The sequence below is a fragment of the Streptopelia decaocto genome, assembly GCF_964273445.1.
Source record: "Streptopelia decaocto genome assembly, chromosome: Z".
Taxonomy (NCBI): Eukaryota; Metazoa; Chordata; class Aves; order Columbiformes; family Columbidae; genus Streptopelia; species Streptopelia decaocto.
In genome coordinates this window covers 24453631-24477960 of record NC_138657.1, presented here as the reverse complement: position 1 = coordinate 24477960, position 24330 = coordinate 24453631, and the positions used below count along the sequence as shown (strand labels likewise).

Here is a 24330-nt window from a genome sequence, read left to right as displayed (position 1 = left end):
AAATAGTTGATTTTAACTGAACTTCCCTTTGCACCGTTAGTAAGAGATTAAAGTGTTTGGAAACTTGTTAGCAATTTAATTTCTATCTACACTCTTCATATCTGTTGCTAGGGTCTGGTGGTGGCCACCAACTTCATTTCAGCATACAGGGCACAGCTAATAGAACCCAATATAATCAAACCTGAGGCCATAACACTGATATAAGCCTTCCAAATTGGTTCAAGAGCTATAATCAGAAATTAGATATGTGGCAAACCTACTGCATAACAAGTACTGAATGTTGATATAGTGTCCAGCTATCAAAAGCAATGTTCAAACACCTTTAGCTTTTCAAGACTTAAAAGGAATTGTTAGTGAAAAATGAAGAATTTCAAAAAAATGAAGGTACAACACCAGTGACAGTCGGAGCACTCCAATGGCCTGTATTATGCTATCATTTGAATCATCAGAACAGCTAAAAACCAGCACAGAAACTGGCTGAAGTGATAAGATAATGTAGGAGGCTAGAAAGACCTGTTTTGTTGTTTTTTGGTTTTTTTTGTTTTTTCCAGTGGATATGTAATTGCAGCAATAGCAAAGACAACTAAAAAAATTGCTGTGATAACTGATAATAACCCATGGTTATCCACAGTGAAAACTATCCCCAAACTAGCCAGCAGAAAGAGGATTTCTATGACACAGATCTAGCATCGGTTAGGAACACAAATGGGTATCCAATAAATACCCACTACAAACCTGTGGGGTAGCAGGGAATAAACACTGGCCCATTAGCCTGACAGGTGTGGGGAGAGGAGGCTGGCCAAAGAGCAAGGCAATGGGCTGCACGGTTCTGTTTGTCTCAACTCCTGAAACTGCAGCAGCCTCGCAGCGGAGAAATATCAGAAACAACTAAAATCTGCCATGCCATTGTTGCACTGCATTTTGCAGTGTGATATATTTAGAAGTTTAATGCCATTAATGAAGATTTTAACTTGGTGTACTTTTTTTTAAGGGAAAAATTACACAACAAAAAAAGAGGCTTCTTATTTTATGACTAATGTGCTTTAACATAAAAATGATGGTGCTGAAGGGGTAGACTGAAGTTCAGTAAAAGAAAGGTCAGTGTCTGTGACTGAACACAAACCTCATTTTCATAAACTAAATAAACACTGCAACCCTGTGTTAGCTAAGACTGGTAAGTGCTAATATACAGCATATACACGAAATCAGTGGAAACAGCATAGAATCACACTGTGGGATTGCTTCTTTCCTGATGTCTTCTATCTGTAACGTCTGTAAATTTAGATAGTGAACAGGTCTAATAGTATTTTTCATTACTTACCATAATCACATTCGCAGATTTTGTTTTTAACTACTATTTTTCAAATAAAATAATGAAGATAGCTAAAAAGCACAATCATTTGAAGACCAACTATTCTCCAACCTTAGAAGCTGAGGTTTCTATACTTCCACATAAAGACTTGCAAAGCCTTCAGTGGACTGCAATAACGCCGAAGACATAGTTTGTTCTTAAATCTAATGCTTATAGCGAAGTTTAGGCAAAGCACAAATTATTATGAGATTAAAAACCCTATAGAGACAGATGCGTTTTATGTAAGGTAAACAGCAGAAATTTTACCATCACTAGAAATGTGGCTGAGCACATGCAGGAAGTATAGCCAAGCTCAGCCTTACAACAAATAATAAGCTGTGTTTTTCAGATAAAATGGAAACTAAACACTGGTGACTGGGGCCATCCTACTTAGTGTCTTGGAAAATGCAATGAATTGCTGGACTGCATGATAGATTAAAATTTCAAGTGGCTTCAGAGGCCAAGTTAATGAATAAAAGAAAACTTTGGAGAAAATACCTTAGGTTTACTGTTCTCCGCTGTGGAATTATAATTAACTAAAAGGTTAATAATTTCTTTGCTTCCTTTTGGACAAGAAGTTGATGATCTTTACATCCTTTCCCATAAGGAGGAACAGTTACAGTAGAAGTGAAAGAAAATAAACAAAAGTAGGAAAAAAATAATACATCAGTATGCTCATTTAGATTTTCAACTTAATGTTCCACATAAAAATGCTTTAACAAACAAGAAATAATAATATTTCAAGAAATAATAATGTATCTATGTTTTAGTATTTTCTCCTACAGAAAGAAGTAATCATGTTTCATTCAGATCCAAGAAATCCAAGAAATTTAAATGGCACCATCAAAAGGCAGACAACATTATAGACATCCTGTGAGCTCAAACAAATTCTAACACGAATAATAAAGGAAATCTATCAGTTCTTCAGGAAGACCTTGTCTCATGGGACTTCACTTAAACTGCTTTGTTGATCCTGTTAACAGAGTCTGTGTTAAGGTGCTAAGCAGAAAGAAGGAATTTTCTCTGAAGAGGAATGGGAGGCAGAAACACCTTCTGCCATTTTATTTTTAGACGACAGTCTTCTCAGAAGACTGGGCTGAAAAACAAGATAGCTAGCACCTTATCACAAGACTGTTCTTATTTACCCTTGCTTGTATCTCTTCCACATGACAGAAAAGCAAGCACATAGAGCACTTCATCATTTATTTTCCCTTTCTCTGCATAACAGCTGAACCAATACAGGCCAATCGTGCAAAGAGCAAAAAAGCAACACGAGCATGCATGGAACGAGATATACACAATAGATTCAAAAATTTAAACTCCTTTTTCACATTATTCCAATGCATGAAATCAATAAAGTTAACAAATATTGTTAACTAGAAACTGAATGTACAATTCCATCGAAAACATTAAAAAGCAAAAGGTGACTTGTACTGACAACTTTAAAGGAACTATTTATTCATCATTTTCAACCCAAAAGACACCAAGGCAAAGCTCTTTTCATCACCCAGTGCCAACAATACACTTTTACTCCAGCATTTTCATCATCTCAAGAGACTGCAGCACTTCGTGCTACGAAAGGGAACTCCAAAGAAATATCTTCCCGCATTAGTGCCCACAGTGAGTCCTCTCCAGAAGAAATGGACTTTGCATCCACTACACACAACAGTCAGACTAACTTCACTACGGCCCGCTCAGGCCATGTCTATCTGTTCAATCAGAAACAACTGCTCACCTCCAAAACTGTGAAAAAGGAACAAACTGGCCAGCCAGCCAGCCCTGGCAGGGAAATTACTTCTTGCACAAGGGTGCAGCAGCACTGACAGTTAATACACTGCTTCTTGCCTCAAAAAGCTAAGCACACTTGAGCTGGAGAGCCTCTGTCACTAGGAAAAAGAGCAAGCTGATGGCAGTAAGTAACAATACATACACAGAGAACAGGTTTTACATAAGTGCTACTACAGCTCCATAACGATAATTAATATTAAATAAATAGGTATGTAATACCTATTTTATAAATAAAAAATGTTTAATTTGACAAACTCCAACTTTTACTGGAGATGTTTGAGATTTCTGTAGAGACAAAAAACCCTAACTGGGAATTCAGAGCGATGACAACAGGGACAGAAGCACTGTCATATCAGGTGTGTTTGACAACAACAACAGAATTCCTAGTGAAGAAGCACAAAGCCATCAACTTCAGATTCACCCAACCTGTTACCACATGTTGCTTCCTAATACCAACTGGATGTTTTGAAATAGTGATCCTTGATGATAAATTAGAAGACTTTCCATATTCAGTCATGAATCTCTAAGACTTGACTCAAGTTACTTCTCCCATAATGAAAATGCTTTAAAAGCCAGCATACAGAGAAAAATGTGCTATCTTCGAGATTAGAATGATTACTTTCAAAACTATGACCCTTCCTACAGATGTGCATATAAGAGGTACATCAGGTAACCTATAGTATCTAATTCATTTTTATCTTACATGGGGCACTATTAGCACTAAAAACATATTGTAGAAAGTTTACCTTCAGAAAAAGTATCTTTAGTGGTGCATCCACCTTGAGATAAGTTAACCCAAAGCAAAGGAGAAATCAACGATAACCACTCCATGTTCTGCAACCACTAACAATCTTGATTAATGAAAATTAAAAGATGACCAGCAGAACTTGCTTTCAAATTGGCACAAGTGCATTATTAGCAATTAGCGAGAAAGAAGAAAGCCCACGGAAACACCCAGCTATATCAAACCTAAGTTCTGACCTGTTACATTTATGAGTACAAAGTTCACAAATTTTCCCATTATAAGTGTTAAGTTTAAACTGAAAAGTACTTTACGATGACTTGGCTGACTAAGTTGCAGAAACATTACACATAGAATTCTTACAGCAGCAGTATCTTCTGAGATTCTACCAGTATACTTCTACTTAAAGTTAACCTAAAAAAACCCCTGCACCAATTACTATTTTAGTGGCATTAACAAGCTAAAGCAGTTACAAAGCTACCCTCACAGATGCAGAAAAGCTCTTTTCAAGACTTACCTTGTAACATCTGTCTGAAATCAAGGCTAGAATTCAGTATTTAGAGCATAAATTTTCAGAGCAATAAAGCTGCACTAGAGCTTATAAGTTTTCTTCCCTCCTTTCTCATTCTACCATGAAAGACAATACTCATATTTGCTGTCACAAAGATCCTTCCTTTTATCTGCAGTTCATGCAGTACGTGCCCTCTGAGAATCTGCAAACTTTACCTCACTGAGCACAACTGAGTTAACTCCACAGCCTCCCAAGGTCTCTTAAACGTTAACAGATATCCCACCATATCAAGCTGCAAAAAACCAATTATTCCTGGTTTACCTGTTATTCCTTTGTGAAGTTTATGATTATGCTCTTTTCCAACACCTTGCATTAGAAACAAAAACTTTCTTGATCAAAAAATAAATTCCACTGTATTGACAGTAATTTCTGTATTTTTAAATCCAAACTTTTCATTACTTCATAAAAACTTTGTTAGATTTCTGCAACAGTGGACATCCAAATAAAAAAAAAAAAAGAAGTCTTAAAACACTATTACCATCTTTCTTTCGGAAAGTTCTTTACAATTTCACTAATGATTGGCTGGTAGCAGGAATCTCTCTCAGGCTTTCCCTCTTCACTCCAGTCTCTCACAAATTGTTTCAAAGTGGATTTTAATTTATCCATGTCAAACGTTGAAGCTGGTGTAATCTTCCCTCTTCCCTGATTAAAGTGGAGGAAAAAAAAAAAAAAAAGGTTAATGGAAAACGTATGAAGTTTCTTCAGTCTTAGGAAAAAAAAAAACAAACCACAAAACCACACAAACAAGCAAACAAACAAAATCAAAAACAGATAAAAGCCATGCTATAAGGCCTGCTGGGAGTTTTAGCTGACAAAGCACTCGCTTTTCACTCCTGGCACCAGGGCTCAAATCCAACCTAGAATCCTACACAAATTAAAATTGCTAGTTTAAGTTCAGCACCAAAGAGACCAGGTTCCACATCAAAAAAACAATGCAAAAAGTATGGCATAGCAGAGCATAATCAATAATCCTCACTCAAGGACTAGGGCTTTGCTAGTGCAGAGTCTGAACTGCTTACACTGAGAAGAGGATCCCTTTAGGTACTCATGAGGCAATACTGAGCAGCTAACGTTAGAGTTGCCCATTACTGTACGCTGCCTGCAGATACCAAAAAAGGACTTCAGTTTCCATATCTGCCAGTCTGAGTGCAATTTTTTTTGATAGAGATGCCACACTGAAAAAGCAGATAAGTAGTGAAAAAGTTTTCAGATGATAACATTAAAAATACTTGGCCTATCTAAAATTGTAACTGATTTAGAATGCAATAACATGTAATAACCTACAGTAAGACAGACAATACCTTTTATGCTCTAAACTGTCAACTGAAAAAAATAACTTTGAAATGTAATAAGGGTAGAGCTAGAACTCTGGAGTGAAAAACTGCTTTTTCACAATACATGATTACTGTCATTTGCCAGATTCACCATTAGTTTTTTCAACAGTAACTAAAGGACTAACCACAAATCATTTCATTAAACGTCAGCTCTACAAGATGTGAAAGACAAGAGTGAGAAAACATAAGCAAACAAGAAGCAAGAAAGGAGAAAGGCAAAAGGAAACAAAGTCAGGAAGCCTAAAGTTACGAAAAAAGAAGGCAGAAAATCCAAAAGCATACAAAATTTAAATTTGGAGTATGAAAAAGTCCATTTTAACATACATCTTCTCCATATTCTTTATTTTCAAACATATGAGCACAGTCATTCACAATGGTCTGTAGTATCTGTTGATTATGATCAATGCACTTCCGAATCTTGTCAAGGTGAGGAAGGAATTGAGGAAGAAGACTCTGTTGGTTAGCTGGGAGAGATTTAAACTGCCTCTCTGTTCTGTTCACTCGTTCATGCATATTCGTTCTAAAAACCAAAAAGTTTAAGGTCATTGAGATATTTAGAAGCAATACACACACTAAATACAGATAATTAACTTCAAACTACTCCAATTACAATTATTCATTTCTTTAGACACAGAAGGTAACCAGACTTTGTAATTCCTCACTAGAAAACGGGTTTTCAATAATTTTTAGGCAAAGTGGTTGTTTTAAGCCCTAGTTCTATATTACCACTCTTTTTAACATGTTGCCGTTTAAGAGGGCCATTGTTTTCTTCTTGCAGTTTTATCATCTGCCATTCACTTCCAGCACAGGTGATCAATACATAGATCTAAAAAATTTAATGAACAGCCAGCCTCCAAACCCATAAAGACCAGCCAGATTGTTTCACAAACTCAATTTAAATGGAATGAATTGCTGAATGTAGTGATAAACTTTGGATGAAATAACAAGAAGTGGAATGGGAACAGGGATATTCAAAATCAACTACTACTGAAAGAACCGTACAAGTCACAGTTTGACCATACTGGCATTCTAGCCGTCGCACTAAGGTACTAAGCTACCTTCTTTTAACTGCATATTCCCCTCAAGTATGAGTACTGTTACTTGATCATGTAACTGATCCAAGCTAAAAATAACTCTTCCATTTCCCCAAAATAAAAGTTCCATTAAAAAGACGAACCTACTGCCAGGAGAAAGAGGTCTGTTTTCTCTTTTCTCTTCCTTCTCCTCACCCAAAACAGTGCTGGCCTCCACCTTGTTCTAGCACTCAGCAGACCTATCATAAAGCTCATTTAACTTGCTAACCCTGAAGAGACCCTGACACAGACTTGCTTGATTTGATTTCTGTCAGTTTAGCAAGGAAAGTTGGCTGAGTATGGTCATAGGGACTCTAGAGAGGTCATAAAACCAGGACAAGCAATACTGCCCCTTTTGGCAGCAGCGAATCATTTTATCAGGTCAAGTCATAACTCAGTTTCTCAAACTCTTGAGTCAGCAGCACGGAATTGAAAACTAGCCATCAGAGAGCATAAGTTGCAACTGCTGCAATTTTAGTCTAGAAATTTGATGAGTTAATATCTCCAACATTACATATGTGCTACTGAGAAAAGCATGTTCATTGCAACAGCTACACCAGTTTTAAATTACATTTAAGAACAAAAAAAAGAGAAGGAACAATAACAAAAAGAAACCGATCCACTATATAAAGCATATAAGCTCAGCTTAACATAATCTTGAAAGTTTTATCAGAAAAATTCTTTCAACCATGATACTCCACCCTTTCATGTTGAATTGCAACCTTCTAGCAGGACTAATAATTCACTGTAATCAGAACTACATACAAATAATGAAGCCTCAAGACCACAGTAACTTTAGTGTGGACTCACCTGAAAATGTGTTATTGCCTTACTCACACAGATGTTTCAAATTAAATTATTTTTAACTACCAAGATATGTAACTTCACTTATATTCAGTGTTATTTATTTGAGGCAGAGGTAATTTAATTCAATTTCTGTACTGAAAATTTGAGCCCTATCCTTTTGTTATGTGTTTACTGAAACTGAAGTATTCAAAAACAACTCAGAAAAACAGCTCAGGTTGAGAAAGGTGTTCCCAGCTTCTAAGCCCTGAGGATGCAATTACATCACGGATATAAGAAAACTACAGTTGACTGTTTACAGAGAGTTTACTGTTACAGAGACTGTTTACCAAAGTACTACAGAGGACTGAACTTTTTCAGCCAGTCCCCCCTACCAGCAGTTTGAGTAATTTTCGTCTCCATCTAATGCATTCAGACATAAAGCTGGGTCCTTCCTCACACCTATGGAGCCATAAAGACATCTTCTGACTCAATAGCTGTCTAAATAACCCAAGATATAACAAAATAGCATCCACTAGCCCTAACAACAGGTCTTTAGCGCAAATTAACAGTCTGTCAAAAATTTCTCCAACAATCCTGCGTCTCTGCCAGCAGGTGCTACTGTCGTTTTGAGTACCTGACAGCGTCTCAAAGCATTTTGACTTATAAAGAGAGATTCTACATCCCTTTTAGGTGCATCGCACTTCGAGGTGCCATGGGCCTCCTTTTTTGTGCTTCCTGGCTGACAAGGGCATCGAGGCAGCTTCGTGCGCATGCAGACGGGTGAGGGGAGCAGAGGTTCCCTCCTGACCCGGGCTTCCGCTCCCGCTGCAGGCACGGCGCCTCCCGGAGCACGGACCGCGGGAGGCGGACCCACCACAGGCTCAGAGGAGCCAAGAGCTCCGGAGCGCCGCCCGCACGGCCGGCGAGCTCCCGAGCCCTGGGAGCCAGGCAGGTGCGAGGAGAACGCGGCGGACAGGACGGGGCCCCGGCAGGGCCTCCGCACACGGCGGCCAGTCTCGGTTACCCGTAGTATCGGAAGGCGTTGATGATCCTCCGGAAATGCTCCCGCTCCAGCCGCTCCTCCTCCGCCTCCTCCTCCCCGCTGGCCGCCAGCACCCTCGGCTGTTCAGGCTGCCGCCTCCGCCGCTCCTCGCTCGGCGCGGCCGCCTGCTCCCCTTCGGGCTCGCTGCCTCCATCGCCCGCGCTCTCCCCCGGCCACGGCAGCTGCTCCCGCTCCTCCTCGTGGCCCCGCCGCAGCCCCCTGCGCATCGCCTTGGCCGGCGGGTCCCTCTCGGCCGCGGGGCGCGGCGGCAGCGGCGGCTGCGCTTTGCGGGACACAGCGCACGTGGCCGACATCCCCGCAACCACCGCCGCCAACGGTCGCTCCCGCGCTCACTTCCGGCGCGGGGGGAGGAGGGAGGCGGCACGGAGCGCGCTGGACCGTGCGATCAGGCAGGGAGTCTCGCGAGAAGACGATCATGCGCAGGCGCACTGCGGCGCGCGGCGGGGCCAAGCGGTGCCGGGAGCGTCCCTGGGGCGGGGCCGGGGCTACCGGGGGTTCCCGCAACCGAGGTGGGAAGTTAACGGGGCAGCCCCGTGAGGTTGGAGCGGGAGCCCCGGACAATGTTTAATCGCAGAATCACAGAATGGTCAGGGTTGGAAGGGACCCCCGGCGATAATCTAGTCTTCCTTCGTAAGGACCGTCCCCTCCTCGGTTTGAGAGCCTGAAGAGCACTGTCCTGCATGAACCATCCGCTAAAAGCCATGCAGGACGTGGTACTCGTGCAATTAACCAAGTAACGTAACAGAAGATTTTTGGTGCACTAACATTGGCAGCACTAGCTCTGTGAGATAAAAAAGTTTGTTGCTACTACATAAGAGTTTATGAACACTACATTACAATGGTCTTTCTCTTATTTTAACATGTTGACACCTTCTTGATGTCAAACTAATCCTGTACTTGCATTTCTGCGCTTCTTATATACAGGGTGTTTCAAAAAGAAAGCACTGTATTTGACGATGGCAACATGTTACAATTACACAAGAATTTACAAATGGTTTAATGAGTAATCAGGTTGAAATAATTGGAAACTCTGTGCCCTGCCCTTTCAAGTGGGCAGTTAGTGGTTGTAGAGATATAGTGATTTCAAATTGGGGCCATCTTTCTGAAACACCCTGTATAACCTGCAGCCCTTTAGCCTCCTATAGAACAACACCACTTCTATCACCACCATGTTTATAAACATATGCAAGACACTTAGCAAAGCTTTCCTTTGGCTATGAGAACCTAAAGCTGCAGCTAGCAGAAGGCGACATGACTTCCAAAAAACCATCCTTTCTTCACAAACGAACCACGGGCTCCTGTCCTACAGCTCTCCCCGAACACTTGTTAGAGAACAGACTGCCTTAGCTTATTGAATTATTTGGTATACTGCTGTCCTGGTTTTGTTAAAAACAAGACCTGTTCTCTTTTAGTGAATTTTCCTTTCAGCTAAGTTCTTCTAAGTAACTGCACTTTCCTGAAGTTAGCTGCACGTTTTTTGAGATGCTGGTCGCTCCAGGACTGATGAGATGACCAGTGGAATGCAGAAGAAGCTCATGTTTAGATTTATTACTGTAACAACCAGGAATTCTGATAAGATTTCACATGTCCCGTCATGAAAGCAGTGTATTTGCAAGGAGGGGTGGACAGAACAGGTGACTAAAACTGACGGAGTATTCCATCCCATATGCATCATACACCCTATAATAGAGGGAGATCATGAGGGTCTCACTCTCTTCAACCATGGCTGGCATCTGGAGAGGACCTTGTCACCCATGCCTGGGATCCAAGGCCTAAGACCCTGCATCCTGAATCCAGTTCCAGTTTGCTGTAAAGTCCTGCCTAGGACTTCTGGGTGCCTGCCCTGCAGCCACTGGAGCCACGCCTGCTCCGCACAGGACATTCAAGATTGGTTTTGTCTATTTTGTACCATTTTCTCTATTTATTAGTAGCATTAGTAAAGCCTTTAAAACCTTTACAACTTGGAGTCTCTTTTTCTTCCTCCTTATCACTTTTTCCTATCTGAGGGGAGGGCGAGAGAGGGGGTAACAGAGAGCATCTGCCACGGTTTATTGTCACCTTGCAATTAAACCTTGACAACTGCTTTTTGTAGAACTTGTTTAGAAACTGCTAATATAGAATTTGCATAGCATAAGTAAGTTTGCTTAGCATAACTTCTGTAAGCTGTGAAACTTTGAACTTTCTGTATTGTAAATAAAGGCCTGAGAGTCTTCAAGCTATAGAGGATAATGGCAGCTGCATACCTGGAGGTAAGTAATGGAACAGAACTGTACCTAACAGAAGACAAACCAGAAGAATGTTTTGGCTGTTGCCAAGAACTTATGTTCTACAACTGCAGGTGAAAAACAGCAAATGAAGGCCAGAGGTTTAATTGACAGCCTGCCCAACAAAAATTAAGAGATGCAATGAAGAACACTGAGGCTCCAGACCCAAATTTTGCAGTTGGCACAGAGTGACAGGCAGGGGGTGGTGGCTTGGACTGTGGGGGTATAATTGTCACAGTTTTTCCTCTGCTGAGGGTCCCCTCTTCAGGAAACACCCAGCTCAAGCTGCTCAACGCTGTACCTTGTGAATAAATTTTTAATTTTAGAAGAATTTCTGGAATCCATGCCTGAGTCTCTGCTATGGGAAACCTAGGGAAAAGGAACTTTTCTAACATACTTTACAGCTGGCACAGCCCTGGCCATCAAAAGACAACGGCCAGGGGCAGACCAGATTATTCCTGTCAGGGGCTGTAACACCTTCAAAGCAAATCCATCTTGCTACCATACACACATTGCAGGGGAGTTCTGTAAGTTTTTATACCGGCACCTGAAACACCTTATCTCACGAAGAGACTCAGAAGAGTTAATCTTTTCCCACTAATGTGAATTGTTGTAGCAACTGTCAAGAGGACACATGGTTTAGGCACCACAGGGGAGCCTGGCCAGTTTCTACAGCCCCGCCTGCTTCTTTTACTGCTTCTTATGGGTCCTGCATCAATGGATCTTCCCAATCCCTTTGAACCTGCTGGTACTATCTGCCTCCTATGGCAATAAATCTCAGGAGCTCACCATTGTGTGAAGTACTACCTCAATATAACTGGTCAATCTGTTTCACGCGGAGGAGGAGTGCCCCTTAAACTAGTATTTGTACATGGTGAATAGTATTTCTGCATCCACTTGACTCATGGCTTTGAAGATTTTGTAAACCTTCATCTTTTTTCTTCTCAGTCTTCTTATCTCCAGAGTGAAGTCTTGTCACCGTTTACTGCAGAACAACAATAAATTGTAGCAGATGCTCTCTATTAAACCCCCTGCTTCGCCCACTAAGGAAAGGCCATAGGAAGACAAGAGAAAGCGACTTACAAGCTGGAAAGTTAAAACCAAGCTTTACTAATAATACTAATAAACAAAGAAACACTCTATACAACACCAAGATTGAATTTCCTGGAGCAACACAGGGGCCATGGCAAGCCGCTAGCAGAGGCTGCAGGGCAGACACGAGGAAGTCCTGGACTAGATTACGCATTAGACAGAAACAGGATTCAGGAGTGCATGGATTGCAACCAGGATCAGGATTGCAGGCAAGAGAACAGGCAGGGTCTTCTTCAGATGGCGGACATGGACAAATAAAGCGAGACCTTCATGACCTCTCAGCTTTTAAACTGTGTATTATGCGTATGGCATGGAATACCTCGTTGGTCAATTTGGGTCACCTGTTCTGTCCAACCCTCCCTGCAAGTACGACCCACTCACTTATGGGAAATAAGGAGTTTAGCCCGTTTCCCTGAAAATAAGCCAGGGTCTTATTAATTTTTGCTCCAAAACTTATTACTTTTTTACATCTATACCTGCCTGGACACTATTTAAATTGACTTCTTAAATGAACTGTAACTAGGGCTTATCTTTGGAGTAGGACTTACGTTTTGAGCATCCTCAAAAATCCAGAAAAATCATGCTAAGGCTTATTTTCAGGGTAGGTCTTATTTTCAGGGAAACAAGTACCAGAAGCCTTGGCCACTACAGCAATAAAAGATAAACCTGGGCCTTTTCTGCACACCATTCCTACCATTAGCTCAGTCAAACTGTAAACATCAGGTGTTATCAGCTCTATAGTGGACAGTATTTGGAAAACATGCAGCCCACTTCAGAAAAATGCAGTTACTTAGAAGAACTTACCTGAAGGAAAAATTGTCTGAAAGAGAACTGATCTTGTTTTAACCAAAACCTAGACAAGAGTCCCAGCATTTTTAGTCTCTCCTCACAAAGCAGCTGTTCCATTCACCTGATCACATTAGTTGCCCTTCTTTTAACTCCACTATGGACTCCCTCCAAATGTAGAAACTGGAACTGCCCAATAACAAAAACCTGAGTCCACTAGTTTTACACAGGAGCAAAGTAGCACCACCAGTCTTGTTCACAATACCCTTTCATGAGATGCCTACCTAATATTTTGATGCAGCTCCACACTGTGGTTCATAGTTTCAGAAGAATTGTCAAAGGTCTCTGCCCTGAACTGTAACTACAATTTGCTGAACTACAACTTCAGTACCATCTATAGTCTGATAAATGATTTACACCTCAAATGCATAAAACTTTACTGGGACTCATCTACCACTTTTGTCCATGGAAGGATCTCACAAAACTGCACTCCTGCCACTGGACCAATGTTAGACCACTTGAGAAAGCTAGGTATTGTCTGCAAACTTGGGTAGTTTCATTGTTCATTCACTCCTCTCAATCATGGCTAAACTTGCTGAATAAAATCACTCAAGGACTTCCAATACTGAAATATTTCCTCCTCCTAAGAGGAGCCCATTAAGTCTTAACTCTTCACTTCCTATCCTTCTCAATTCATAAAAGGATTCCTTACGTTCCTCTGGAACCAACGCCCATTTCTCCATGTAACAAAATACTTCAAAAGTTTATCAAAGGGGCACCATAAGCCTACAAATTCTGTGAAGGGATGGGAAACGCAACAACAAAAATTTATTCCTTTCATATTATATTTGGCTTATGTAGCAAGGTTTTGGTAATGGGGTGGCTTCTGTGAGAAGATTCCCCTGTGTCCAAGAGAACCATTTCCAGTCAGCTCCAAGACGGACCCATTGCTGGTCAAGGCTGGGCCCATCAGTAACAACGGTAGTGCCTCTGGGATAACACATTTAAAAAGGGAAAATAACTGCTACACAACAGCAGCTGAAAGAGAGAACGTGTGAGAGAAGCAACTCTGCAGATACGGAGGTCAGTGGAGAAGGAGGGCAGGAGGTGCTCCAGGCACTGGAGCAGAGACTCCCCTGCAGCCTGTGGTGAAGACCATAGTAAGACTGGCTGTCCCCTGCAGCCCATGTGGAAGTCCATTGGTGAGGAGACACCCACCTGCAGCCCAGGGAGGACCACACACCAGAGCAGGTGGATGTGCCCAAAGAAGGCTGTGACCCCATGGGAAGCCTGTGCAGGCTCCTGGCAGAACCTATGGCCCTGCGGAGAGAGGAGCTCAGGATGGAGCAGGTTTGCTGGCAGGACTTGTGACCCTATGGAGAACCCAGGCTGGAGCAGTATGTTCCTGAAGGACTGCATGCCATGGAAGAGACCCACACTGGAGCAGTTTGTGAAGAACTGCAGCCCATGGGAAAGACCCAGCTTGGAAAAGTTTTCCAGGTCTCCTGTGGGAGGGACCCCAGGCCAGAGCAGGGAAGAGGGTGAGGAGGAAGGAGACAACGTGACAATGTGTGAAGTGACTGCAACCCCCATTCCCCCTCCCCCTGTGCTGCTGGTAGAAGCTGGAGAAACTGGAACTCAAGGGAAGAAGGCAGGGGTGGGGGAAAAGGTGTGTGAATATTAGTTCTTATTTCTTCTTCTCCTACTCTATTTGATTGGCAATAAATTAAATTAATTTGCTCCAGACGAGTCTGTTTTGCCTGTGACTGTTATTGCTGGGTGATCTCCCTGCCATTATCTTGACCCAAGAGCCTTTTTTTCCCGCCTTCACAGTTGAGGAGGGGAAGTGATAAAGCAGCTTGATTGGTACCTGGTGGCCAGCCAGGGTCAACCCACCGCAACCATCCAAGCATTATTGTATCTCACGGTTGTAGCCCTTTCAAAGGGAAATAAAAGCAAAAATACACTTTGAAGTCAGTCAGTTAGTCCATCACTGAATTTGAACAAATGCAACTTCAAGTATTTTTACTGCAAAATAATAATACAAAATCGTATTTGGAAGCACTTTGTCTTAAACACAGCTTTACACAGCTCTAATCTGTTTAAGACTTTTTTTTCTTATATAGAGGTTTAAGAGTCTTAATACTGTTAACAATAAAACATTACATTGCAGTCACTGTGATCAGTTCAGCTGACATATAGTAAGTAATACACTCCATCCTTTGCTTTTCATGTGTGTAGTTTGATTTTTTTTCTGGCTGATAAAAATTTAAGATAGTGTAAAGAAAATGTAAGAGATAATACATTACTTATTCAGCAACCAAATATGGTTCAACTTCCCAGTTTCCTAGTTTATCTAAAGGTACACAAATCCTATAACAGAGCTCTAGCATACATTTAGCATACCTGCCTTCTGAACACCTTCATTACTATAATTTCAATCTGAGCTATTAATATTAATAAGAATTCTTTCTTCCTTCTTTCTCCCTGAAGCATGCATGTATTGTCTAGTAGTCTGTGCCATCCCGATCCTTGATCTCTACACAACACATATACTTAATCTTGTTGGAGATGCACCTGCATTCTCTCCATCTTATTCCCCCATGTTTTCCAGCAACCTGATTTCTCTTTAGGTGTTCGGGTTTTTTTAAAATATCCATTCCCAACTGCTCCAATCAATACAAAACACAAAAACTACTTGACAAACACCACAAAGGTATTTAGCAAGTCTAAGTAAGTTCAGTTATGATGTATTCAATAACAGTTTCAGCTCCTGAGTAAGCAGTGTAACAGCTTATACAACCTTAGATCTAGTATTAGCTAACATATAGCTAATTTCTCTATGTCTAACAGCAATTAGAAGCTCATAAAAATAGGGGTAATCACTGTCATTTCTATATGAACATTTCAAATTGCATTCATCCATGTTCATATATGCATATTAATCCAACAGTACTGCATATTTATATTTTAGTTTTGGATGCTAAACATGTTTATATTCTTTAAAATGTACATATTCAATCATATTTAAAGATCAACAAAACACAACTGATTAATGGCATTTTAAAGAATAATGCACTGTCGATACTACTCAACAATATCTGAGGCTTACAGAATTAATAGTCGCTACAAATCCACTTGTGTTGTATGAACTACTATTATAGACATACAAAACATCTGCTCAGTTGTTTGGCTTGCCAAGTCTGACAGTCTTGGGGTTTTCAATTCATATGAAGTGGAACCCAGGTTTTTACATTATCATGCTGTAACCTGCTGATCTACAATAAAAATGAAAAGTATACATTTAACCTGTAGTGTCATTCTCTGTCTGCACATGACATCACTGTAAATACTGCATGTAATGTACTATATAGTAGAAACTAATAGACCAACACGTCTGCTTTCATTGACGTTTTGCCCCATGTTCCTTCTGTTCCCCGCTTTGTTTTTCTTTATTATTTCATCATCAGATAACAGTGGATTCACCTATTATTTCAGAACATCCAGCTTCAAGGAACTTAAAATTATAGATTATGGTGACTTAAAGTAATGGACAAATGTGTATAAGGATAATAATACATAAGGAGAAATAGATCTACATAATCCTTGCAGTATTTCCACATAAAAGGATTAGCTTTTTGTTAAGTTGGAATGGGATAAGCAGATACAATTTACAGTAACATTACTTACTTCCTTCCCTCAGCTTTTTTAATTCTTGCATTGTATCACTATACACAAAAGATAAAAGCTCGTCTTGTGATTTTGTTCCATCCAAATAAACTAAAAGATGAAAGAAAAAGTTTTCATGAGTTCTGTGCCAGTTATCTGTAATAGCAATTGGCAAAGTCTTCAGTATTCCTATGGGTGCCATCAGAACCAATGAAAAAATAAAAACCAAGAACAGTACCTCTCTTTTTTTTTTTAATTTCCCAAATTCATTTTACATGTTAAAAATAACATAAGGGGAAAATATTCTAGTTATATTATATATTCTAGTTATAATATTCTAGAGCAATGGAATAATTCAGCAGAAAGGTACCTATGCAGTGGAAGAACTCAGGTTCTTCCTCAGTTTCAGGGTTTGAGAAAGTCAAGGCAGGGCACTGCAGTTCCCATTCTCACTGTACAGTAAGAAACAGTGCACTATTCTTTGTGCTGATGAAGACTCACCTGACATCTCTTTCCTCTGCCCGCCCTCCCCCAGCCCCCGCCTTCCTGAAGAAGGCAGTCCAAGAGCTGTACAAGTGTGAACAGCACACAAGCCCACGGCAGTGCCTTATCAGCTGGCTCAGCTTTGACACTTCTTCTGCAAGACTGATGGCTGTAGTTTGCACATCCAGCACCTAGAAAGTATCTTCAGCCTTCAGCAGGATTTCAATTCTGTTCTGAAGAATTCAGCTAGTGCAACAGCTATTGTCTCAGAAGCTTCCTATTTAGCCATACACATGTATGCACACATACACACATGAACTAGCTTGTTAAAAGGACTTAGCAATCAGAACATTTCTATTTTTTAACTTCATAGTTATCGTTATTAAAAAAGAAAAAACAAAAGCCCTATAGACATGAAAAATAAACCAACAAAAGGTCCAAACCTACTGTCCAAGTGCCACAAAAAATTTGAAGAAAACTTTGTCTCATTCAAAAAGCCCTACAACCCAACAAAAACTGCACAAGTAACACACTTAAGCGTATTAGAAGTTTAAAATTAAGGGTACCATACCAACGTTACTTGCATTCTCTTCCAATTCATTTTTATATTTCAGATACATAGGCCACACGTGTCCATCGAAGTACCCCGGTGTATCTGCTGGCTGATAGACTCTGGTGCTACACAAAAATATATTTGCTTTCCCGTACATGCATTACATTTTTTTCCTAGTGTCAGATGGTTTAATAAGAGCATCTAACCAAAACAGTAAAAAAAACAGACTAGCAGGCTGCATAACTGCTGCAGTAAAGGAGGCTCTTTTGTTTTAATATAATGTGCTAACTCACCTATTTCTGCCAAACAAATTACATTTAAGATAAGGTAAAAGTTTGGTTTGTTTTTTAATTGAAAAAGGTACTAATTATAACTTAAGCTGCACTGAAAATGTTAACAAAACAAATTACTTTTTCTTTTTTTATTTGGTATACAGATTTATCAAGTGTTAAATTACTAGCAGTTTTGTCTAGTCACTTCCAGCCTGAACACTGAAGTCCTTTAGAGGTGAGCCTAGTGAGGAACCAAGAAGCAGAACTAACCAAAGCCATCTGAATGGAGGATTTCTTCACTCAGCCAGATGAATCTGACTTTGTGCACATGTATTGCTCCAATCTGGAGGCAAGTCAGACACTGTCTCAATACTCTAAATCAGATATATGGTACAACCAATGCACAGTCTAAACAAAGTATACACTAAAATCACATACGGACATTGTTACTTTAACAATAATCATCACGTAGCTGTATCCAACCAAGGGTAATACTGCCTAGTATATTTTTAATGGTTTCTCATTTTAAACATAGTTAAACTCCAATACACAGTCAGTAATCTCAAATAAATTATCTGGACAATAAATTCTATTTTCAGTGTTTGTAAAAAAATTAACACTTAAATATCCCTGTGCTCTAAAACAAAAACAAAACAAAACACCAAAACAAGCAAAAAATAACTCTATACATCTCAGCATGCTTTTGTTAATGTTGGTTAAATACCCACACAGTTTTCACTGGGAATCACAGAGGACAGATGACCTTAATAGCTTATGTTTGGCAAGAACCAAAGAAAAGCTAGTACAAAAGAACCACTCCAGGTTAGAGAACACAGTGAACCCCTGTGAGCAATAACTGCATAATCTTACCTTCTTCTCCTTTTGCACTCTTCGTAAGGAAGGGTCAAAAAATATCTTCTATTCCACAGATCATTAAGTGGCCTAAGATAATAATATATTTAGTTCCCTCTTCCTTTTTAGGGCAGTTTTGAATATATTAGGTTACAGAATACTGCTTACTCATAATTGTATAGCAGAAAGCCTTCAACAATCAAAATATAAACATCTTCGGTATTTTTCAGATTGTCACATGTATTCTGTGGCTTTTCTGTCCCAGCACCTGAGCTTGTTGGGCTTTTTATCCAATCGTGAATACTTTTCACCATTTCATCCATATAGAGGGCATCAAGTACTAGATGAAAATAGGAAGTTAGGCACCCCTTAAAAACATGGAATAAAACCAAACCAAAACCCCAAGTACCCCTAGGTTAATCAGTAAGAATCAAATAATCTACATGTAAGTCCAAACAAAAGGGAAAAGGATTACCCCCAAAATCCTCACTTATGCATATAAGTAGTTCCATGTTCACAACTGATGATACTCTGAAACTAAAGCTTTCCCCAGGATTGGGGCATTTCTGGAGAGTGTGGTGTCTTTGAACTCTGTGGCACAAAAAAAGTGTGTAAACAAACTTCACAGCCTTTCTCTTGACAACAGAAACTTCAGGGAGCATTCTCCTAGTCCACAAAAATTGTAAAACTTACCCTTCTGTCAGTTGTCACTGACACAGATGTAAAAGGCAGGCACTGAAAATTATTTGCTTTGGGTTTTTATTGGGTTCAGATATTTGGAGGGTGGGGATGGATGGACTGAAAGGAGGATAGCATACAAAGCAAAACAATACAACATAGCACCTGTTTTTGTCTGTAGACAAGTAAGAATATATTGAATAAATACTGAATAGTAGAGAGAAGGCAGTCTTTGAGATAACATAAGAGAGAACATATTTTAGAGGAGCTTTCATGAGCAGCATTAAATCCAGATATTTGAACCAGAATGTTCAATTTATCCCTCCACTTACACATTCCAGTTTCATGAAGTCTAGAAGCTGAGCCAGAGACTTCATAGGTGATAAGAGTCAGTTTTCAGGTACAATTTAAGGTTCTGGCCAATGTTCTGAGTAATACATTTTGTGATCACCAGGTATCAGAGATTAGCTAATAAAGAAATCTTCACAACTAGATATGACCTGAATCAAAGCACTGGCCTAAAATGGATCTGGATCTAGAAGTCTATAAAAGTAAATTGTTACATTGAGCCAGCATTAACTGTGAACTTCAAAACATTTGGCCTCTATGTGAGATCTAACATGAAATAAAGGTATCAGGATTAGACCCAAGTTTTGACTGATGTGTAATATGACAATGAAAAAGACTCAGTGCTGATAACCCATGAGTTCATCATCAAAGTGAAAAAAAAAAAAATCATTACATAGCAAGTGATGAGGTTAAGCTTATGCCAGTGCTGCACGCCAAGGCTTTTAACAGTACTTTTTGCTAGTGCACCAGACACAACTGTAGAAATACAGGAAAAGATTCAAAAAAGAAAAGGAAAGGTCAAGCAGTAACTTGAGCTATTCACTAGTTGAGCAAGTTTCCTTATTTATCTCAGTGAGCTGAAAGAAACCGAGAAAAGGATTGCTCTGAAACAACCATTTGGTTATTGCCGCGCTCAGAAAGGAAGAGGGGCACGGGGTGGAGTGGAAGAAGTGTTGAAGCTGAGCACAACAGAATTTCAGCACAATGTTTAAAAGCAACACAAGCTACTGACCATCATATAGCTTAAATCCACGTTCATCTGTTTCTACTTCAGACTCTGGCTGAAGGGGAAAAAAAAATAGAATATTTTCAAGGCCACTTTTATGACCACTGTTACAAACATAAGGGTTATACACTTTTGTATCCCAATTCATTATATTTATCTTCAAAATTAAACTGCTGTATACAACTGTTAAAATACAAATACTTCACTTATAGTAACAAACTCTCCAAATCACACCTCTTAAGTTCATTAGAGCTTTACTCCAGAAATAAGAACTGCTTCACCCTCCTTAACAAACACCAATGCAAAAGTTGTTTTTCTGTTTTGATAAAGAACTACCTATTGCTGTATGGATGTAGGTTTAACACACTATCATTAAATTGAATAGCACAAAGTAAATTGAAACATGCATCCACATATACCTGTTTCTTATTTTAAAAAGGTATCAAAGAAGATAGTAAACTTTTTACTGAGCATACTCAGTGGTTTTGGCCCACTGAAAGTTCAATTACCCCAGTGCTCATTTTCTTTGTTTTTCTCATGAAGTCAACATTATTTTAAGAAGCATACATTTTAAAAGTTTATCAATAGGAGAACTGAAAAGAGAAGAAATTATAGTAAAATCTACTCAAGACTACTTTTACCTATCAGTTTTTTTCCGTCAATACTGTTACCTTAAAGAAGTCATCTTGAGAGATTATATCACAGTTGGGAAGCATTTTCTTAAGCTTTCCTGCCAGCGTTGTTTTCCCCCCATTTGTTACACTGAGTTACAAAACATAGTAAAAACTGCATGAATAAAAAAAAAATATCAATCTTTTAAACATATGTACAAGCTCACACACAAATGACACAATCCAAACCCCCTAAGAATGTATCCACATTAAATACTCTCTACCTCTAGAAATTTTCTGGAAGGTTCCAACAGCTTTCAGACAGTAAATCTACCAGTTCCAGGAAAGAGATTAGAAAGAGGTGGTAACTGGCATCTCCAGTTGAGACAGAACAATTCCTTAAGAGTTACGTGCAATAAAATGAGACAAATACATGTGTATCTGTAATCTATTTTCAAAAAATATACATGCGGAAATAGAAATTACATCATTCTGAAAGGAAGATCAGTCTTGAGCTGTAGAGGAAATTTAGTTTGCTAATACTTACCCTCCAAGGCCAATAACCCATACTTTCATAGTTTATTTTCTTGTCAGTTCTTCCTTTTCACTGTCAAAAATAGCAGCCATTGAAAACTCTTAACAAGCAAAGCAGCTATTATGTTAAAAAATACAAATTATAGATAAGACTTATTTTGTGTCCTTTTGTCTTTTTTTTTTTTTTTCATTTTGCAAAGCTGCTGTCAGCAGCTCAACTGCTTGTTCTAATGCTAAAAAAAGCCTGCAACATACTTGCCGCATCACAGATTTCAATGCATGTTACCTTAGAAAGTATTTTTGTCATCTTGGGGAAACTCTGAGAGTTCTACCAATATTAACATCACAGGAGTTCCTAAAGAAAAGCACAATCGCTAATTCAAGCATTAACAGTATAAAAAAGACTAAGTAAACAGAAGCTGTGGTGGCAAAACAAACAAAAAAAACTTGAAAAAGAAACAAGAGACATGCTGAGGAGAAAGATGTTTTAAAAATTTCATTAATGGTTATAAGAAACCCTATGTTAAAATACTGTTTTATGAATCTGGTCTCAGCAACATAAGAATTCACCACTCCCTTGTTGTCAGAGTTAACATCACAGACCATACAAGTGCTCCTGCTCTGCTCCAACACAGAATAATCTGTGAAGTCAGTTTAAGCCACCCTAGCTGACTTAGCACTGTGAAGGACCAGGTAGCACTTGATCTTCTCCAGGAAAGATCAAAACCGGGAAGTCTGAAAAAGGTTACATTTGTCTACCCATATCCCTGGTGCTGCCAAGAAACCAACCCTGCAGCTCCGGGTGGCTGAACACACTCAGCAGTCAGAGCTACCAGCAGACACAATCTTGTCTTTCCCTGGCTCTTTTCCTAGAACTTTCTCCTGGAGCAAGTGTTTGCAGAATCCATAGTGAATTGTAAAACTACTTCAGCTGAAAAACAGTTCTGTAAAGGGAGGGGAAGACTTGGTTTTCAGCTGAACAAATTCCCTCCAGTTTACCATCCAGTTACCTGTACCTGCAAAGGTATGGTGTAGCAGGACAAGTAGTAACGAGGCTACTTCTCTTGCGACAGCACTAGTCTACAGAGTTTGTCAAAGCAGCTTAACATTTGTCAAACATTGTTTTCCATGAGCACACACCAATTAATAACTATTCAATGGCATGCAAACACCCTGTTTTTCACCTGCTCTGTCCTCCTAGGTCACACTTAAGGAGATAAGGCCTCTGACACCTAAGACTTGAAAGGACTGAGTAGGTAACACCATCTCCTCTTCCTGACAAACAATTATCAGTACTATACTACAAAAAAAGACTGTTACAGAGCATCAGTATGAAAGACACTATTTCTGTCAAAGTAACATTTAAAAATAATAATATCCTTTTGCACTTGGTGTAATGACTGGAAGTTCAGGTCTATGATGTGATCTTTGCATGGTTGCTCTATATGCTTTTTCTGTTAAAAAATAAAATAAAAAAAAAATTATTAAAAAAGACATAATGACCAGTTCAAGTCACCATCAGTATTACAGCCATTGCTCTACAATGTTGCTGCATACCTACAGTAGCTAGCACTGGCAAGTTTTACAGGTTAGCATAAGGGGGTTTTCTAAGAATATTGTAATTTCGAGTTCAGTGATGCATCACGTGTTTATGGTATCAGCTATCTATTCATAGAGTGCAAACAGATGATCTGTTCTCAGGAAATCACGATGCTCGGTCCATTTGGAAAAAAAAAAAAGTTTTTTCTAAAAACCATCAGTAAGATTTGTGCTCCAGACGTCTAGCCTTTGTCCCACAAAAAAAGCTAGATAACAAACTAAATAGCATCTGGACACATGTTGAGCTTTGGACTTTAATTTACGTCATGGCGTATGTGAAAGTTAGTCCCAGTTTCAGGCAAAAACCACCAGGATTAAAAAACTCCACAACTCCTCCTCCCCCTTCACTAATGTATAACATGAATTGCAAAAGCAAATTTGTCATCAGTGTTGCAACACAAAACTCCTAAATGACTCTACCCGGGCTCAGTTTAGCATCTTTAAACAGAACATAAACCTGTGATAACTCTAACGCAGACTTGCTATCACCCTGTTTTTAACAGCATCGCGTGACAAAGGTCCAGTACAGGGTTAACAGCTGAGGCGTTCTTCCCTCAAGGTACCACCAACCCGGGTAGGAACCCAGTCTCCCGAGCACCATAACCGCACGCCCGGGCTGGCGGAGGCGCCAAGCGGTGTGCGCTCCGACCGCCACGGAGCCCCGCACCTCTCCCAGCGGTCACAACACCTCAGAGCCGCTGAGTTAACATTTAACCACCGCGTAAAGACACCGTGAGGGTACCCTGAGGAAACGGTCCCGGCCCAAGAGTTCCCACGCGGGCGCCCCGCCTCTTACTCCCAGTTACGGACCTGTGCGAGGCGCGCCCACCGCCGCGCCGGGTGTGCCAGCCCCCGCGGGCAGGACGCTTCTGTCACACGCCCGGTACAGGGCACTTCGCAACTCACCGGTGTCGCCCGGTCACGCCGCGGCCCGCCCGCCGGCCGCTCCGCAGATACTCGCCCGCACTCCTCAGGCACGGCCGCCGTCAGCCGCCTCTTCGGCGCGAGACCCCACTGGCCGCCTCCTCAGCCCGCTTTCCGTTCCTGCGCCCCGCTCGCCACGGCACCGGCGGGGAGGGGGAGAGAGTGGAGGGGAGGGGCGGGCCTTGGGCGAGCGCGGGGATTGGCTGGGCCCTGCCTGGGGCTGGCGAAGC

The 24330-nt window shown here is 40.4% G+C and overlaps 1 protein-coding gene across 1 annotated transcript in view; it reads right to left on the bottom strand.

Moving 5' to 3' along the window:
• The window catches only part of CARNMT1 (carnosine N-methyltransferase 1), a 37046-nt gene extending 12780 nt beyond the window's left edge, over positions 1–24266 (bottom strand). The window contains exons 1-12 of the mRNA XM_082074178.1: positions 24083–24266; positions 21864–21932; positions 21591–21650; positions 21104–21194; positions 20439–20487; positions 18848–19019; positions 18698–18769; positions 17574–17680; positions 16541–16630; positions 8670–9036; positions 6111–6306; positions 4931–5094 (exon numbers count right to left, since the gene is read on the bottom strand). Of these exons, the coding sequence (XP_081930304.1) occupies positions 4931–5094; positions 6111–6306; positions 8670–9036; positions 16541–16630; positions 17574–17680; positions 18698–18769; positions 18848–19019; positions 20439–20487; positions 21104–21194; positions 21591–21619 (1337 nt within the window). The 5' untranslated portion in view covers positions 21620–21650; positions 21864–21932; positions 24083–24266. The remainder of the gene's footprint in view (positions 1–4930; positions 5095–6110; positions 6307–8669; positions 9037–16540; positions 16631–17573; positions 17681–18697; positions 18770–18847; positions 19020–20438; positions 20488–21103; positions 21195–21590; positions 21651–21863; positions 21933–24082) is intronic.
• Between the last annotated feature and the right edge of the window lie 64 nt (positions 24267–24330).